The 20,379-nt window shown below is 35.9% G+C and overlaps 2 protein-coding genes across 4 annotated transcripts in view; one reads left to right on the top strand and one right to left on the bottom strand.

Annotated features, from left to right (window-relative positions):
• The window catches only part of LOC139696203 (N-acetylneuraminate (7)9-O-acetyltransferase), a 31,235-nt gene extending 27,859 nt beyond the window's left edge, over positions 1–3,376 (bottom strand). The window contains exons 1-4 of the mRNA XM_071594857.1: positions 3,164–3,376; positions 2,973–3,069; positions 2,461–2,800; positions 615–734 (exon numbers count right to left, since the gene is read on the bottom strand). Of these exons, the coding sequence (XP_071450958.1) occupies positions 615–734; positions 2,461–2,800; positions 2,973–3,069; positions 3,164–3,308 (702 nt within the window). The 5' untranslated portion in view covers positions 3,309–3,376. The remainder of the gene's footprint in view (positions 1–614; positions 735–2,460; positions 2,801–2,972; positions 3,070–3,163) is intronic.
• Positions 3,377–5,204: 1,828 nt separating this feature from the next.
• On the top strand, positions 5,205–15,500 carry LOC139696204 (uncharacterized). 3 transcript variants are annotated; one of them, XM_071594859.1, is made up of 3 exons: positions 5,205–5,328; positions 5,705–5,964; positions 14,208–15,500. In XM_071594859.1, exons 2-3 carry the CDS (start codon positions 5,725–5,727, stop codon positions 14,703–14,705), a joined length of 738 nt encoding a protein of 245 aa, XP_071450960.1. In that variant the 5' UTR covers positions 5,205–5,328; positions 5,705–5,724; the 3' UTR covers positions 14,706–15,500. The 3 variants fall into 3 exon arrangements, with proteins under 3 accessions (XP_071450960.1, XP_071450959.1, XP_071450961.1); XM_071594858.1 differs by lacking the exon at positions 5,205–5,328 and adding an exon at positions 5,410–5,509; XM_071594860.1 differs by lacking the exons at positions 5,205–5,328; positions 5,705–5,964 and adding an exon at positions 12,083–12,512.
• The last annotated feature ends 4,879 nt before the right edge of the window (positions 15,501–20,379 follow it).

Raw genomic sequence — 20,379 nt, 5'->3', positions numbered from 1 at the left:
AGGGAATGAGAATTTGATAATTCCTCCTATTATAGGGTATTATAGATGATTTTACATGAATAAGTAAGATCCTTAAAATAAGACTGATAAACTGCAAATTGGGAAGGTTTTAACTCTCTTCTTTGTAAGTATTATAATTAATACATGCACAGATAGGCCAAATCTAAAGTAAAGTGTATTACCCACATCTGCCATTCACAGCAAAGCATGTGTGGGAACATTTCCCTCTAGAATTACTACAAGGATAGTATCTCTAATTTTCGACACAATTTTATTTGTACTCATTTCCATGTCTTCATGGCAACTGAACATTTTGAAGATAAAGACCTCATGGAAACAATATCCACGCTCTCACTAGACTTTGAATGACAATAGATAAAATTTTGATGGATAATTCAGATTTGAAGAGAGACTATTATAAGAACCTTGATGAGATCCCCATCTTTGGCATATTACCAGTGGCAGATGTGAAAAGTATTATTAAACCAAGGTACTTATTTACCATATTTTCAAAATGTTTTGATTGACAATATAGTAGCTCTATCACCATTTTGCGAATATCTATGAAGATGCTAACTGTCAGTTAATTACGATAATACTAGGGGACAACTCACCTGAACAAGTCTGGTCAGGTTCCATGTGTACTCTTTCAATGCTTTCACCGAGGCATTTGATTCTTTTATTGCCCAGGTGGCACTACCAGCAATAATAACACTTGGAGGTTCATCTTCTTTCTAGAATGACAAAAATGTATTAAATATAAATAATTAATTTTATTTCATACTGTATGGTACTTGCAAGTCACATATTTTCATCTCTTAAAAAAAGGGGACAATTATTTACACAGAACTAAAAAGAGAATTCCTAGTACATTCTTTTGGTTTCAAGAAATAAAGGTTGATCAAACACATAGCCACCAATGTTACAACAGGAGTGCAAAGAAAAGTAACAGATTATATTGGAGAGTATTTTACTCCTACGTGATTGAATGACGTTTAGACTGTTAACATGAAGGAATATTATGAAATGAGACTACTCGGATTACATGAAATGTGGCTGCAATTGTGTGGAAACTACCTTAATTTACAAGGAACTGTAGGGCTAGAAATATCCTGTTTTATTTTCTCTCATTCTTGATGGAATAGAAACAATTAAACTTTACACACCCATGAAATTTTCAATATTTATGATGGCGTTCTAAAACATTTGATGATTTTATCTCATAACAGCAGCAGTCGTGTTACTGTTTACTTCCTTTAGAGCATTGACTGGCATCATCAGCATTCTCACAGGAGAACTGAACACTGGTGGGCTCGACCACTGACGCAAGGCTCAAGCCGAAGCAATGAAACATGTACCACATGTACCATACACATTAAGCTAAAATAAAACAAATTTATATTTTGCACAAAAAATTTTGCCAATCAAATTTGATGGTCAATCTTCATTGAACATCCCCCGTGCATAGCCAAATGAGGTCATTCATTCACAACCACCACATGAACATATAAATTTATCCAACAAAATTGTATGGGGACACAAGACATGGTTTCAATAAACAACCTTCTATGGAAAGTTTTTTATTAACACCTACATTCAAAAATAGCATTTTAAATCTATAAGCCTAAAAAGTCAGTCCCAAAATTTCAGACTCTGGGAAAACTACTATGTTAGAAGATGTTTCCCAAAGTGGTGTCTCTAACAAATGCAGCTGAAGCTTGTGGGAGGGACCACACATACTTATTCCAAAGAAACTGCGGGAGATGCCGCAACAGTAACTTTAAACGGAGTCACCTGCTAATGTACATTTCAATGCAACATTTCAGAGTGTAAAAATTATTCACCTTGACCGGCATTCGAACCCAGATCCCTCAAAATGGATGAAGGGAAAAATGAATTAAAGGAGGAAATAATTGCTTCAAGAAACTAGGACATAAACGGGGCATATCAATCAAGTGAAAATTTTGTAGTGGAAATATTGGTGCTTTCAATATTTTGAAACAGAGGCGAATTAATTTCGTTACTACTGCAAGAGGCGACGAGCCAGAACACACCTGGAAGCAAGCAACAGCCACAATGTCATCACTGATACTCTCTTTGGTGCAATGCTGGTGCAACAGCTCATGCAGAAGTGTATGCACTTAGTTCACGGTTTGTTATTTTATTTCAACCGTCCCTATGACATTGCTATTAAAGAGTTACTTCAATTATGTATTCGTAGACATGACTCACTACTGGATACATGGTAATAGGCAGCAAAATATAACAAAACAAATACTAAGGAGAGGATCGATTACATAACACTTATATGAACAATTTTTTTCATGGTTAAAATCGAAATGTATCCTTTAAATGAACAAATACCTAAATTTAATGATGATCTAATAATATTTAAAATACATATTAGAGCCTAAATAAATCAAATACCATCAAAGAGAGTAAATAATATAATAAAAATACCTTCCAGTGCTGAAAAGCCTCGATCATATGCTTAGAAACCAAAGGGCTCCAAACGAAGTCTACTCTCAACCGGAGCTTGGAATCTTGAAATGTAAGGTCTGAATGGACTTGCTGACCGTTTTGCAGCTGGGTTGACATAATTTCTGATTTGGATGGAGAGGAGGATAATGGCACTATCGGTGATGATGCCAAATGTGGAATCCTAGCAACATTTCCATGAGACGGATCCAAGTGGGATAAGAACGCCAGATACAACTGTCGTATACGCGAATCTCCAATGAACACAAAGTGGTTGTGAGTCCCCCAAAAAGCAAGGTACCTCAGGCACTGTCGCGTATCGCTGTAAAAGAAGGTGTAACAATGGCATAAACTCACTGTGGAGTTACATTACAGCCCGAAGACTGTTATAGATTTAGTTCAGAAGTTCATATCTACACAATATGCCATATCTATAGTAAATTAGGCACACAGATAAAAGTAGAACAATACAAAATACTTTCAAAGCGGCTCACGTTTGGGAATAGTGATGCATCATACACCCGTAAGGCTGCCATTCTTGCGACCCTTTGTACCTTCCGTCTGACAGTAGCCAGGTGCAAGAATCTATACCTGATTTCAAATTAAACAGATACATGAATAAATTATTTACATTATCATTGAGTATTCACCGTCTTTTTAGATGGGATGAGCCAGAATAACCTACCGTATCTGAAATGAAGCATGCCATGGTATATGACAAATCCTAATACCAGGATGAATGCAAATATTTTCGCATTTTTAGCATTTATTTGCTGTATAATTTCAGCAGCCGACCTTCCTTGTTTGGAAGACACTTCAGCCGCCGACATAACACCGCAAAATTGAAAACATTGAGGAATGAACAACTCATGTAAACGCTTCGCATATTATTGGCTAGCGGAACTTACGGCAATTGGTTGAATCTGTCGAACAAAAGGAACGGATCCACAGCATGTATGCATGGAACCCACGGAACAAATTGAGGCCTATGGTGGGAATTTCAAAGTCTACAAGCTGTGGAACGTAAGTTAAAAACTTTATATTATCATTGCCTCTTTTCAAAAAATAATCCATCCCACGATTTCAGGAAAATTATTTATCCAATGGCTTCTGGGGTATTTTAATTCTAATAATTATTAAATTGATCGTAACTTCCTACGTATTTTCATCGCAGGAATTTAACATATCACTGATTTATTTCAAGACAATAGGTATGTACATGTCTTATAATCTTATCACTATTTTCTCATTAGCTTTATGGAAAGATATTCTAAAATATATTTATCAGTTCTTCATGTTGTATTGATTAGCTGTAACTATGTCGATTATAGCCCAGCAATTGAACCTTGAATAAAGAAGAAAAAGATAAAGCCGGATGTTTACTTTATTTATTTATAACGCTGAATGTAAAGTTTCTCGATTTCATTTATTCCGTCTGATTTTTAAATCCACATTGTATCCTTGAGGAAAATATTGAACATGGCCTATTTTAATGTATGCTACGTAGATTGTTCAATAATTACGGGTGAAAAATAATATTGTTCAAGTCTACCCAAACGCGCAAATCCTAACGGTTCATCTGGGCATATATTTAGGCCATAAAGGTTTTTTATAGCATATATTAGGAATATTTTCAATACCAGGGTAATTTTTCTCGTTGACAGGAAAATTCAAATCTTGTATTATCATACAACCATAGGCATAACCGGGGGAAGAAAAGGGTGCTCGGGCCCCTTTCCTTGATAAATGCGTCCACTTATCGTGATTGGCATGATCACATTCATTAGTGTATGTCCTAATAGCCATACATATTGTTATCTGTGGTCATCGGCTCTCCAATCATTATCCGAAATGATTCGTTCCCGGCTTCAGAGAGCAATCAATGTCTTCAACTATTTTCACACATGCGTGATGTATTGTGCTCGGTATTCAGTGTCAGCTTTTACTAATGGAAGAATGATGTAAAGGTGGGAGGAAAAACCTCATTAATTATATATATCCATATCTCTCCCTCGTCTTCGAAATTACACCCTTTCGCCAACCACATTAATTGAATTGCCACGGATCATTAAGAGTTATCATCGTTCTATGGTTGCAACAGGCCAATGCTTCATATTTCCATAAATATGAAAACATAACAACGGAATGTAGTTATTTGGCAGCTTTTCCCGAGTGTAAAATAGGTTCCAGATTGAATAACTCTGGTAGCTCTTACTAATTCAGTAAAATCAACATAAATATATTCATCGGCGGATACTCCAAATTTTATCGGCACGCACATTGCCATTGGGGTGTTTGATAGAAGATTTTTGTAGCTGCGGCTATTCTTCTAACTTTTTTTTACTCTTTGCTCAAGTTTAAACCCTCGGCGAAAACATGAAAAAAGTATGATTCCTGCGGCATGGACTTTTCCTTCTGATAGAAGGGGAATCCAAAAGTTCCACTTAGACATCACCTTTTCTCTTATTAAATGAAATTCGAATGAATATCAATATCATATCCTCTAAATAATTACTGCTTCGAAAGGAAATTAATTTGCTCTTCGCTTTGTGCGTAGAATACAATGTATATGACGTATCACTGGTCTAAATTCACGAAGTTTACTTTCCTTCCTTTCCTATGCAGGACAGATTACTAAACATGAAAAGTAATTTGTTCCAGCAAACGATTTATCATACTAATTCACAATCGTTCTCGGCTGCTGGCCAAAAAAATCATCTTCATATAGACATATTTCTCGGGAAGGCTTCATCGACTTGCAGATTCTTCACATAGGGCGCATTTCCGTGAAGACCACAACACCATCTTTTGATTTTGGAGTGAACCTTCGAGAACGCCATTGGGAGTAGGGTAAGTGATAAGAGGGTGGGACGCCATTTTGGATTGGGAGCAGTCGTGTGATTCGAATCTTAACCAACACCGGTTCACTCGGTCAGTAACGTCAGTAGTTCATTCATTCGTTTGATTGCCGACTCTTTTGAATTCGTGAACAAATTTAACAAAAAAAATCTTCCGAATTCATACTAACCATGTAAGTAAACAATTTTTTGTGTTGACTTTAGTAAAAAGAAATTAATTGTAGATGCTTTATATTCATACGAAATTTGTAGCTTTAGCCATTAATAATGGATTTCCGAAATTTTAGTGAAAATCTGTTTTAGTTAAAAATTATATTAGTGATGTCTAAATCTGTAATTTAATCGGAAATTGCTCATTTTATTTCCAGTAAATTATTTATCAGCAGAAATGCCCAAGAAAAGAAGTGAAATTTGGAATCATTTCACTCCAGATGAAAACAGATCGGCAAAATGTGGATATTGCCATAAAACTCTCAGTCTTGTCGGAGGATCCACAGGAAATTTAATGAGGCACTTAAGATTAAAGCATCCGGAACTTGAAATTCGATTTGGACAAGGCATAGTTCTGCAAGAGCAGTCACAAATTGGAGGGGGACCATTAAGTCCAAAAGCCGAACTAACCATTTCAGTAAGTGCCATCGTCATCTTCATATACAGAACCCTCTCTTAAAGCATACCATTATGACTACACACGTAGGAAAAATCCAAATGGCGAATTTCCAGAAGTAATATCTATGATATTAGAGGTGACACACCACAGATGCTAAATGTAACTGAAAATCCCTACTTTTTCCCCAAATAAGGGTCTGCTATCATAATTTCAATCTCTTATATTAAAATAAATCTGACCACATATCTTGCAATGAAATACATACTCATAAATTTGCAAAATAATTCATTGGGGCTTTATTATGGAGTTTGCACTTTGTAATTCTTTCATAGTGGTTATTCGTTATTGTACTGTTGTCATTTTCTCTAACTATTTGTTTTAGAATGAAATCTTTCGACTTTGAATTGAAATTACTATTATGAGAGAGCCTTTGCAATTTTTGTGGAAAAGTTCAAATTTGTACTTATAATGACGAACTTCTACTACATCTCGCCTGGATCTGTTGAATTTTGAAATTATTCTACGACGACTATATTCCAGCACTGGCGACAGTGCAGCTTTATTGTTTATACATAGTAGAAAACTGAAGATTAATATTTTTTGCTTACCAAGAAAATGTGTACGATTATGTCAAATTTAATAATTTGCAAACCTCAATGCCTATGCCAATCAAATTATCATCATTGGTAATTTGCGTTTTCAGCTCCCTCCAATTATTCCTTCAAAAACACTCTTGATACTGCTCTTCAGCCTTTTATGTCAATCTTCCACTCATCCTGAAACTGATTAATTGACATTACTCATCCCCACCTTTTATTTCTGATTCATTTGTCCTTGCCTTTCAATTTTTTAAAATCCCATATCTGAATTGATTTACCCCATCATACCTCTTTTCTGCTTATAAGTTTAATATATATAGCTAATTTTTGGATGATCTCTGAAAACTATTGTGCGTGCAAGGTTTTGAAATGTGGATATGTAGAGGGATGGAAAAATAAGTGGGAGGTTGTTAGAGGAAATCCATAGTGGATAGAAAAAAGGGCAGGGGAAATATTTGGGGTTTGTGAGATGTTCCAAGTCATAATAGAAGGGAGACTTTAAGGTAACAACGGAAGAGAATAGCCCCTTTAAATGGTTTGACAGCAGGTAGAATGTACATGACAATATCTATTAGTCCTTTGCTAATATCCTCTTTATGTCTAATGCTCAATGCACTAAAGAAACTTGGCATCAATTTCCCTCACTTGCTAGATACTTTTCTCATTATGTATATATTATGTTTTCTCTGTATGCATTATGTCCCTACTGCCATAACCATTTTTCTCCAATATTCTGCATACTACATATAAAATATTCCATGTGGTCTAATATAGTCCATTCCATTCCTGTGACCTTTTTTCCTCTTCTCCTTTCTTTCATTTTTATGTGTTAAATCTTCCCCCTGTTCTTAACGCAATGCTCAATAATTATTGAATTCCCTTACTGTATGACTGAATGATAATCGATCATATTCAAGTTATATATTTATTTATAATATTGTTCTCTCGGTCAGGCATGAGACAAAGGGCATAGTCATAATGATATACCGAAAATAGAATTAGAACAAGAAATTAAAATACATGCTTCAGGGAAATATGACAGTTGAAGCCATGTGAAATTTTGAAAAATGCACTGTAACACTGCATACCCACCCTTACTCACCACACAGCTGATAGTTACACTCCTAAACAAAGTAAACTCATCCACACTGTAATAGCACTTGATTAGGTGATAGTAGCTTCTTAAGTTCAGTTTTAAACCTATTTTCGGTGCAATTTTTGAAATTTGTTAAAAATAAGTGGAAGAGATTGATGAGGACCTCTCTTAGATGCAGCATAAAATTGCTGAATTAAATGTATATTGTCTCTCCCACAAGTGAAGTGACCATATTCATGTGAGTTAGGCAAGAATATACCTGCATTTTTTTACATACCATAGAAAATATACTGATAAGGTGTGTGGTTTTGTTCTGTTTGGAAAATTGGTTGTGAAGGCAGGATGATAGGTTTAGATTTGGGAATTTTAAAATGTGATTGTGGAAAAGGATGAAAAGGAAAATTAGCGAAGAAGTACCAGGAAGTGTGGGGGAGATGTGAGAAGATTGTTGTGGGAAAGCCAATGGAAGTAGGATTTTTGGATGCAGAGTATTCTGATTGGGGATGGAATGTTGAAAGCTGTGATAGAGGGGAGAAAGTTTGGTAGGCAAGGAAGGGGGAGGTAAATGATAGGCGTGCTGGATGGAATGAAGGCAGGTGGGAAGTATGTAGAGTTGAAGAAGAGTTTATAGTTGTGTGGAATGTGAGATTGTGTTTTGTTAGGCAAGGTTCAGAAATTGATCAGTATTGAGTCTATGTCAATCCAAAACTTACCTTAAACAGTGACTGATTATAAAAAATGCCTCTATAACTGAAATGACTGGTTGTCTCCCTCAACTTCCAAAATGAAATTATCATCTCCTATTTATTTTTGACCTGCTGTACAATCTTCTATTAGTTATACTCAGTACTTTCTTTGTTGCTGGCAAAGCCTCTTGATAATTCCATATTTATGTCTTTCAGTTTCATTCTCCCCTTCATCGTCCTAATATTTATCTCTGTTGTAATCCTTTGTCTATCAGTATTTTTCATGTATTGCAATTGGTATTCTTTTTAATGTCTTTGTATCTTTTTTCTGAATTTCCAATCCTCATGTCCTCACCTAGAAAGTTGGTGATAGTTTTTGTATTCTTCCCCTTCATCTCTGTTGAAGCTTCTGCATGCAACCTGAGAGAATTTGCTACCATGGTGGTGGATATAGAAAATTTTAACTTGACATAGAAGAGTTTCTGTATTGCAGAACACAATTTTAAATGGTCCTTTTGTTGGCTAAGTAGTTTTAATTCAGGCACTACTCAGTATGTCTCTTTTAATTTGTCAGAATATGTTTTCCAACGCTAAATGAATAAACATTTCTATATAGTAAACCGGGAAATTGTGGAGATTGGAGAGGGTAATTTCCAAGACATTTCACTTCTGTATAAGTGATAGATATGTGAAAGAGGTAGATTAAACTGTGGACATTAGAACTCTTATACTGGGCAATTCTGATTCAAGGAAAGTTGGCGTCTTAGCATGAAGTAAACATAGAATTGTTAGGGTGATTTGATCATTAGATGATTAAAGAGGTAAAGTTGAGAAGTAAAATATATAATGATTTAAAGTGGGACCGCTGTAGCTCTGTTACTGCTACAGTTTGGTGTTTCAGTTAAGGTCCTCCAATATAGTCCAATATTATTTTTTTTAAGATTAAGGCATGGCATTAGTTAAAGACTAACATCTGTCAAGATTTGCTCTTTCGGCTTCAAAATAATTAAACCTGCATATTCTTTAGATATTATGATGGTTTTTATTTTGGTCAACTTGTACTCTTCATATTATTGTACAGCCTCAATGTTTTTTGCATCTTAAATTTTTTTCCACCCTTGTCTTTAGGCAGAGTATGACTGCCATTCTTTCTGCCCTCTATTCTTTCCTAGTTCTAAATTAGGGTTTCTTAAGGCTTTATATTATATCCCCTCCTATAATCAGCTGATTATTGTTATTTCAATCATATTTTCTCAAACCCCTGCAGAATGTTTTATAATCATATCTGACATAGGTGGGTCACGGTAGTCCAGAGGTAGAACATTGGACTACTGACCAGAGGGCTCTGGTTCAATTCCCGGGCAAGCCTCTGTGGGCAGCTGCAGCTCCACCTAAGCGATGTGATTTTTCGGGCACCAGATTACTGGGAATCGATAACAGACACAGGGAAAGGAACTGGCCCCCCTACCTTGATGTGTGAATATTCACACGCCGTATAGGGCTTAGTACTGGGTGAATTCTACCATCAACTACCAAACCAACCTTCGGGTTGATTACTATGTTTATGGTTTTTTTTTTATCTGACCTAGATGATTCCGCATTGGTAATCTTTAAATTGAACTCAGAACACCATGGTCGTTATAAGGTATTTTTATGCTGTTCTTTGTAAGGTCTCTCCTATCTGCTTTGATCCATATTGTCTGTGTTTATGTGACAAGATGGCCCATCTGCATATAATCCTAAATTACAAGACAATTCTTGTCTATTCAATCATGAGGGATTAATTCCCCAGCTTATCAATTCTTTATGCATAATCTTGAGTCATCAAAAATTTACCGGAGGATAAGACTTATAACTTGAACGAAACACAACGAAATGTAATGAAAAAGTTATAGAGAGGTGTTATTTTGCTCTAGTTAGACCTCATTTGGAATATGCCGCAAGTATTTGGGATCCCTAGGAGAAAATTTGGCAAAAAGAAGTAGATAAAGTCCAGAGAAAATCCGCTAGATTTGTTAAAAATTGTTATGATAAGAACACAAGTGTGACAGGTCTCTTAGGGGATATAGGCTGGGAACCACTTGAAGTGCAGAGAGAATAAGCGAGGCTTAGACTTAGAGAAAGGTTGAGAACAAACGAGTTTAACTATGACACTGAAGGAATTATAATGGCCCCACACTACTTAGGTAGATCAGACCACAAAGATAAAATAAGGGAGATAGATTCCAGTACAGATACATACTAATACTCATTCTTTCCCCGAACAATCAGAAATCATAATAGTAAGTAACCGAAGTCACTCTAGAAATATTAAAAACATTGAATTTACAAATCGTCAACAAAATTAAACATTGTAAAGATGTTAGGTATACTTTCAGGTGCATGTGTATGTTACTTGGTAGTTCGAGTGTTTGCATGGTTGTGGGGTGTACGTGTTCTTGCATGAATGTATGCCATGTTTTTTTTGTGGATGCATGAATTTGTGGTTTTTGCATGCGGTTTTTTTTTCCTTTCTAAATTACGGGTGTTGTCCTAACACCCCCCGCCACACGCCCTTGCGGCGGCTTGCGGGGGGTGTTAGGACACGGTAGATGTAGATAACTGTATTTTAGAATCAGTTTTCCATCATTGTAAATAGAAATACTCGTTCCCAACCCCATGACAAAGAGAAACATTTTCGTTATGAAATTCTTTCTTTTTTAGCGCACTAATCTACGCATTTCAACGACTGTGTTCATCGAATTAGCACAAAAAATGACTTGAGGTGCATCTGTCATCAATAAAATATTTCGGAAACTTCAGCAGAGGGAAAGTATTGTTTCAAAGTATTTGAACAGAAGTACATGCATAATGAACTAACATATAAAATCACTGTTGGAGGAAGATCCCGTCTTTTATATTTAAGAATATGAAACGTCTTATGCTCAGGGAAAGGTAATTCCTCTACACTTAGTTATCCTAATATTATGACTGATTTTCTTTTAATTAAGGAGCCTCCTTTTTATGACGGGTAAATAATTCGATGATTATCTCGGGTGGATTTGGTATAACTCTACCCGTCCATTTACCGCTGCCTTCTTATTTTTCAGTTTCACGAACTGTTGTACGCTTCTAACCAAAAAAACGCGGTACTAATCGAGCTTTAATTAAAAATTACGGAAAGTTACGCGCCTCTGGTTTTGTCTTCAGAATATTTTTAGTTCCGTTGCATTTCAGCGACGTCCAGGCTCGATCGTTAGATATTAGGAAGCATCCGCTTAGGTGACGAAATGTTAGGCGCTTAATGAAAAGGCAGCTTGAGTTAGGACATCCTACGCGGGTGAACTGTCATCTATGTAGCTAGGAATAAATAGGTGATGTCCAAATGTAAATATTTTTAAATGCAATTATTCTTTTGCTAGTTGTCCTGTTTGAGGCACTTGGAATCATCGGGTTGCAATATGGTGTATATAGGATACACTTCTGTGTACTAAAGTCCAGGGACCGGAATAGGGGCTTAAAAGTCATCTCGCTGCATAACGAGTTTGGACAACCTTCAAGATTACGTCAAACCTAAATCGATTGATTTAAGCGCCTAAATGACAAGTCTGGACGCAGCTGAAATATTTCTCTGAAGCTTTTAGGTGCTTCGATTTCGTTTTTCATTTATTCTTGACCCCCTCACAGCAAGGGAGTTCTGCTACTAATCTGGTGTAAATCCGTCAGTTAAATTATTTCAAATCGAGCTGTGCATTCATATTCTTTGCGAATTTCTACCGCCTTATCTTTCCGCAACGAACAAATATTGTTGTAATAACAGATTTTGCTTGGCTCCCGAATTTCATATTGCGCGGCATTTCTATCCAATCAGCAAACCATACGGCCGAGAGAAATAACCTTCATTCCAAGATTCGTTGTTTACTCACTTCAACGTACCGTGAGCTGATGAATGTATTTTGATGTAAGATGAGCCAAGCATTTATAACTTTTAGTATAACTACTGTGAGAAGTGAATACCACTCCTTCCGTTATTACACTAATAGTTCGTGTAGGTGTTGTGCATGCCTTAAAACTGTAAGGTTGTGAATAGAAGCAGATATGTTATTGCCACTTAATGGTTCAATAGGCAAAGAGTTCCCAGTAATTCTCGGCGATCGTATTCCCAGTGGCATTGAATACATAATTGAAGCGAGTGAACACAAACAGGTGTGTGTTAGGCTTATCTTTAAAATATAGCTAAACGAGGCGAAGTGAAATTAGAAGTCCTCTATGGGTTGCGTATATATAATGATGTAAAACAATGCCGCCCCTCCTTAATGTTTTCCCTTTTTTTATCTATTAAATTGTTGTAAATTAAAACTGTGAATCATGCACTCTCCATGCCAAACCATTATATAGTCTAATATCTCTCTGAATCCCAAGGCATTGTCCATGTTAACCTCCACCAGTTGTGGTGTTAAAACCAAGTTGTTGTTATGGTTTAACTGTTTCCTGCATAATTCTCTGGCTTTCTTCCCACGATCTTTTTTATTTTTTAACTGGTTCATTCCTCTTCCGTGCTGCTCCTGTCAATTTTGCTTTGCAATAATTTCATTAGATGACTGTGGAAGCCTTGCCTCGGGTATAATGCATGGCCCAGCTGGCTGATTTCTTTAGTTGCCGGGACCGATACTCCGGCATAGTAGCTTGGGATATTTGAGGTGGTTTCCCATTGCCTTCTTCAGTAGTGTGCTAAATGTGACACCATCCCTCAAATGGCCACCACACTAGGGTTAGATGCCTTTGTAGCCGCCTCTCTTGAGGAGCAGATGCTGTGCAGACTATTTCTCCTCTGGCTGCTGACTGCCACTCTTCCATCTATCTGGCAAATATGATAGGGGTCATCAGAATGCACAACCCCTTCCACCCAGTCAAGGTTGTAGTCCATGGGAAAGGAACATTTAGATAGCTATCATTTTTCATGGGAATATTGGAAAAGTTTTTAAAAATTCTAATTTATCCTTTTTCTCTTTCATTTCGTCCTCAAAAATTTCCAGCTTCATTTTCAGGAAAAAATTAGGTGTAATGATTTTTGCCTTTGATATTCTCCTAGTAAAATAACAACTTACATATTTTCAGGTGTATTTGTCCATCGGAATGTTCATGCTCCTTTATTTTTTCCAAAACTGGTGCCTTTCCCCCTTGGAGACCATTCTCTGTGATCACTTAATCATTCCCCATAGTGGTGGTGCTAAACTCATTTGATATCCTTTTTTTTATGAAGGAATTTCTTCTCAGTAAAATATGTACTATTTTATAAAAGGCAATGTTTGTATAAAATTATCTTTACAATAAATCGTGGAGGGACAAGGGTAGTAATAATTTTAAATTTTCATCTGGGATATATGGTAATGTCTTGGAATTTCATGCTTAACTTTTTGAGGTTACCCTGATAGTTTTTCATCACCTGTATTTGTAAGTACACCTGTAAAATGTTGAGTTGGTAACTCAATTCTCTACGCACCAGAAACCAAATCAATAAGTTAAATCTCATCAGTTGTTTCAATGCAATGTAGTTTTGTCAAGGGTTCCATTCAATTGGATAAACTTAATTACATTTTAGCAATGAGTAGTGAAGGAATATCCCTGCCTGCAATAAATTGAAAAGTTGTGGTTAATATTGCAATGGTCCCCAGGTTATGTAATTATTTTAAACAAGACAGAACTACGTTGACCTCTGTGGTGGCAGGGTGAGCTCCTATTATTGTTATTAATTTTATTCCTAGTGTTGTTTCGGCCACTGTACACCATGCATTCAACTATATCAAATTGAGAAGGTTATTTCTGAATTTTTTTTCATTCTGTATCTCCATGCGAAAAATCTTATCATGATTTTTATATCGGAAATTTATTTTTTGTCAGATGGGAGATGAGAATGTTGTGGAATGCATTACGTCCCAGAGCCATGAGACAAAGCCATCTCTTCAGGCAGCGCTATCTGCGGTGCAAAAACGTAAATTAGTTGGATCTTCACCTGAGAGAGAGTCTTCATCTGCAAAAACATCAGTGGCTTATGAAGATCTTGTGAAGATTGTTTGTTCAAATTCCAGGCAAGGGTGCTCAGGTGATGACAACTTTGATCTTGTGGGCAAGAACGTTGCGATGAAATTGAGGAACATGGAATCAACTCAAAAGGCTATTGCTGAAAGGCTTATTGGTGAAATTCTTTTCCAAGGTCAGATGGAAATGTTGGCAGTTAACACTACCATCACCACACCGAACACAAATAACATGACAACTACCACACCCCTGAGGTCAATAGTCATTAATGCTGCATCAGCACTCCAAGCCCGACGTGATGCTCAAGAGTCAACTAAAACAACCTATATCATTGCTCCCCATGAAAGTGCAGAGTCGTAATATTTGTACGCTAGTTTTGTGTGTATTTTTTTAGGTAAAATTTGTGATACATATTTTTTTGAGTTGTCCATTGAGTATGTATAAGGCACCCAAGAAGGCATACTGAATGTATGGCTGACCGTATTAATATTCATCTGAATTAAAGTGACTCTTGTGGTTCCTGGACTATTTCTGTGTCAACATGTCACCACCTGATTATTTTGAGTAGCATCAAAAATGGAAGAATGGTTTTAGCTACTAAAGTAATAGACATGCATGTTTGATAAATTAATTGGGAAAATGTGACCTCTTGATCCACTGAAGGTCTTTAGGTAATTAAAATTGGAAATGGCATTTTCAACAGAAGCTCAAGTGTCTGGCACTGCCAGAAATAGTCAGAACATGCTTTGTCAATTTTGTAAGGCATTTCATATCATTTCACTGCTGTCGTATGTATTGTTCTCATTACATATCCAATATTCCCTTTTCTTCTCTTTCTTATGGATTGACAGGAGGGGAAAAAATCCACCCTTGACATGCACTGTTTCAACTTCAACTCATATTGCTCTAGTAATGTTTGATGCCATTAGTTTACTTAGGATACATTGTAAAAGTGCTGTCGATTGCCTCAGTTATTTTTTTCACGAGGTGGCATTTGTTAAGACTTCATATTCTTGTGATCATTACATTTTTCTGAAGTTCAATTGTGTACTCAATTATGGTAGTGTGCTTACCAATTAAATGTTTTATATCTTAAATATAGGGCCTGTGAATTATGTACTGGCTTAAATATGGGGGTTAGCGCATAATTGGTATCTCTTTAAAAAAATTTGTTGTCTCAGGCGTAACTTTGTGGAATTTGCATAACATATTGAAATGTAATGAAATAATTGACTTTGTAATTCCACACACAAAGTGTGTGGAATTACAAAGTCAATTATTTCATTACATTTCAATATGGTATCTCTTTGTCTTTGTCAATCTTTGCTTGTATACAAATGACTCGGGGTGAGTTCTTCCTTGCTGTAGACGAGTCTGTTTCTCCTCACAGTTCAAAGGCCAAAATTGATTTTTTTGAGAAAAAATTATTGCTCATTTCTTATTGTTGTAAAAAAATTTAAATAGTTTAGATTTTATGGCAGTGACAAGGATGTCATTGTCATATTGCAATGATGACAATGTCAAGAGTACAAACTTACATGGCCATATGAATTCAGTTTAATGGAAGTCCTTTACGTTTTATTCAATACAAATCTACTTTTCTTTTGCTTGGATAGTCACAAATTTTGCATTTTTTTGGTTCCTGTCACAGTTCATCTAAGTTTTAAATAAAATCACTCTTTTAATTCATAAGATGTGATTTATACTGTTAGTATTTTAGGTATTATATTTCTGTCTGAATAAGGAGATTTGAACTTTCTTAATGTGTGTTAAAGCCGTTTCATAAAAATATCGGTTCTTTCAAGGGAGCCTTGTTAATAATTCTGCCTCATTTTTGCTTAACTTTCGAGTCAAGTCTTAGATGCCAGATGAAATTTGTGCTGATGTTATTGATTCAGGATTGAAAAATAATGTACACAAAGGAAATACTGGCTGATGAATGATAAATATGTATGTTATACTTGCTGTAATTATATGCATGTCCTTTTTTGTCAATGGTTTGAGAGGTGTGTTCACATCCATTTTGATTTGATTTTCTCTTTGCCAATAACTTTTGCATCAGTTGTTTGCAGAACCAAATTTAAACTCATGCTCTTGATTAACTATAAAAGTGATGAACTAACCTTTCCAAGGACAAACAGGTAACACATTTTGTTATCAAATTATTTTGGTATTTTAAATACTTGAAAATTATTTTTGGTAACTTTTTTTGACTTTTTACAGTATTATTACATATAATATGTGAAAAAATCTTTAATTTTTTATCATAAGTGGAGTGGTTGCTTTGCTTGAACAGGAGATCCTGTATTCAAATGTGGATGTTGCACAATGGCAATTCCAGCTAAACCCAAGTATTGCCGTTTACCTTATCCTTGAATTGACAGGGAAACCATGAGTGACACATTCAATTGATTTAGACCCCCTAACACGAAGTTACAAATATTTTAATGCAGTCTCATCTTCTGCTGAAAGGGTGTGTTTATGTATTTATAAATTCCTGCCCATTTATAATGCATGAAATCTGGGACATTGATAGGTGACTGTTAATGCTCATTTTATTCCAGAGCTTTTGGCCATCTCAAGAACTCAGGAAAGGTTTGACTTCCTCTTTCCGTCCAAATTGCAATGCTAACAATTCACCAGTTCCTTTTATATTTTATGATTATATTGAGGATTTGATGAAAATTCTGTGGAACACCATCTATTAAGGTATCATGTTAGGCAGGCTTTTAGGGATACAAAGTACGGATGCTGAAATTTTTGTTGGGAAAAATTAAAATTTTAATGGCTCACAGGCTATTTCACATCTGTTAAATATTTTCTATCCAACCCATGAGCAATGAAGTCAAGGATTGGATTGAAATTACCTCACTGCTACATGTTAAAGCTACCCATATAAGGGATTTCATTTCAAGGTTGCATCTAAATGGTTCATCCCACATTAAGGCTGTATCTCCAGCTTTTAGAGTACTTTTTACTGTAATATTATGTTTACCATTTGTTACTTAGTGTTAGTTTAATCTTACTTTTACCAATGGAATCAAAGATATGTTACTTGTTATTTAGATGATTTGTATCTGCTAATCTAGTATAATCTAGCTTCTGCCTTGAATATGTGCCAATATTTGGGATGTATATACCTGGCGGTGTAACGTAATCTATTAATTGTTATTGTTGACACTACAAATGCTTGGAGAATGCAAGTAACAATTTGCTAGTGCCATTATGTTAAGGACTATGAGAGCAATGTTTATGCTACTTAATCTTCATTAATAGATACCCAGGGTCTTTCAAAATTATGATTGAAGAATTTTTTTTTCATTCAACTGTGGAAAGGTAATTAAGTATCTAGTTTGATGAAGAAGAATTTAACTGAAAACTGGCTTTTGTCAATGTGAAATCTGTTCATAGAGGTTATTCATTGTGAAATTAGATTATTAAAGTAATAAAGTAAAGAATGATTGAATAAATTTTTCATGCTATTAAATGCTCAACTTCTGTGAGTATTGTTTTCCTCATCCTTATTTGGGTAAATATTGGATTAATTAATTTAACTGAGCTCCCTATGTTGGTGAATTAAGTGTAGTTTTTAAAATGTCCTTTTTTTAATTTTATGATGTGCAAAATTGCAAATGCCTGTTGCACTTTCCTCAGTAGTTTTAAAATATTTGTTTCTATCGGACTTAGTACTGTGTTTATACAATTTAATTGTGTCAGCCACATACTGGACTTTCAGAACTGGAATATACTTGTACAAAAATTTAATATTCCTGAGTGAAGTGTTATAACTGATCAAAATTATTCAATCAGTTGTATCCTTGAGACATACCTATTTTTATGTAAATAATAAATACGTAATAAACGTGATTAATAATAATATTTTTTATTTGGTAAATCCCTCATAGTGTCCTTTCTTTCTCCCTTTATGCTGTCCAACATCCCACTACTGATCAATATGCTTTTCATCCATTTTTCCTGCCTCCTTATGATTTCTCCCAACAATCCCCTCTCCTCGCACACCATACATAGCACTTCCTTGTTTGAACTCCCTCTTCCTTTTGAAGTTCTCATTACTGCAATCGCATCACGCGTACCTCTCCCCTTCCTAAACCCAAACTGATCATCCCCTAAGTAATCATTTGCCCTACTCTCTATCCTGTTAATGAATCCTGAAAACAACTTGAGCTACGTTGGATATCAAACTTATTGTTCTGCAGTCCTCACATGATGTAGCTTTTACCATTTTCAGAATACGACCTAAGACTGATCTCGCAAAGTCTTCCGGCTAGATTCCTTCCTCATAGATGCCACCAATCAGTCCATTTAGTTTCTTCGTACCACATTTTCCTAAACCTTTAAGTAGTTCTGCAGGAATGTTGTCCACCTCTAAGGCCTTATCATTCATCTCCCTTAAGGCCCTTTCTATCTCATTGTCCAGTATGCCTGGACCCAAGCAATCATCTACATCATGTTCTCTTTCTATGTCTAAGCTTGTTGACCTAAGTTCTTCGCCATCAGTTCTTCTACCTATTCCTTCCATATCCCTTGGGTCTTTTCTGTGTCAGCTATTCTCTTACCCGACTTATCTTACTTACTGTTAACGCAGATCTTCCCTTCTTATTTCTCGTTAGTGTTTTAAGCTTCTTGTATTGTGCACCAAATTCATTCTTCCTCTGCAGACTTTTCATATCCTTGTACTGCATATTCCACCAAGCTACTTTTGCTTTGTTTGTTATGCATCTTAATTTATTATTTAACGCTATGTACTTCCTTCTACCTAACTCTGTGTTTACATTCTTCCATTTCCTTCTCTCATCTATCTTTCTAATCATCTTATCCATGATCCATGGATACCTTGTCCTTTTCCAATTAACAGTTCCTATAATTTCTTTTATGGTTTTCAATATCCCTTTTTTGCTATATTTTCATTTTCTTCAATAGTACTCACCTCTTTTCCCTCATTCATGATTTTCTCTGCAGCCGGCTGTAACTTATTCCTTGTGAATCGAGTTAATGATTCTACATTCCATTTCCTAACCACCCACCCATCCCCACCTTATCTTTTTTAAACAGATGCTAACAACTAAATTTTGATCAGAGTCTGCATTCGCTCCCGGGAGGCTGTGTGAATTGATCACACAGTTCCTAAACCTATGCCTAACCATAATATATTCTGACTGATAACTTTATGAGTTATCTGTCATTTTCCATGTATACCTATACCTTTTGTGGCATCTAAACTAAGTGTTGGTGATGACTAACCTTTGTGTCCTACTGCACTCACTCAATTGCTTTCTCCCCTCGGTCATTTCTTGTTCCTAAATTGTAGTCCCTCACCTCACTACCTACTCTTCCTTTGCCTACCATCTGTTCCAATCTCGCACCACTATCAAATGTTTCCTGCAGGAACACATGCGATTATGTCCTCTAACGTTCATAGATCCTTTCAACTTCTTCCTTCTTATGATTGCTAGGTGGCATTTATACCTGACCAATGACCATGTTGGTTGGTTCTGCTTTTATCTCTACTAGTAATATTCTATCCTTTGCATGCTCTATGTTGACTACCCATCTTCCTACCTTTTTATTCAATATTATGGCAATCCCTTGTTGGCTCTCGTCCTCTCCGCTGTATATTACTCTATAACTATCCCTCCAGTAATCCCCACTATCCTTCCATCTCACATTGCATGGTCCTAAAATATCTAGATTTCCTGTTTCCATCTCTCACTTAATATTCTCTAATTTTCCTGTCCTCAGAATTGTCCTAACATTCCAAGTTCCTGTTCTAACTAAATTGGCCTTCTTCTTCTGCACTGCTGCTGTCTGTTTTCTTTTGCGAGTGTTTCGTGAGATGACGACCGTGGAAGCCTTGCCTCTCCTGCTACCGGGCACGACACACGGCCAATCGGGCTGTGTCCCTTAGTTACCAGGACTGATATTTTCTATGCTGTCCATCATTAGGGTCTTGGGAATAACAATTGAGGTGGTTTCCCGTTGTCTTCCTCTATAGTATTTTTGGTGATACCATCAC

This window comes from Hetaerina americana, unplaced genomic scaffold (assembly GCF_022747635.1).
Source record: "Hetaerina americana unplaced genomic scaffold, ioHetAmer1.1.p SCAF_7, whole genome shotgun sequence".
In the NCBI taxonomy this organism is placed as follows: domain Eukaryota; kingdom Metazoa; phylum Arthropoda; class Insecta; order Odonata; family Calopterygidae; genus Hetaerina; species Hetaerina americana.
Note: the sequence above shows the minus strand (reverse complement) of the source record. Positions and strands in the feature narration are given on the sequence as shown.

Coding starts and splice junctions, on each gene's coding strand:
- LOC139696204 (XM_071594859.1), top strand. CDS start 5,725: ATGCCCAAGAAAAGAAGTGAAATTTGGAATCATTTCACTCCAGATGAA. Junction 5,965..14,207: donor AAGCCGAACTAACCATTTCA/GTAAGTGCCATC, acceptor ATTTTTTGTCAG/ATGGGAGATGAGAATGTTGT.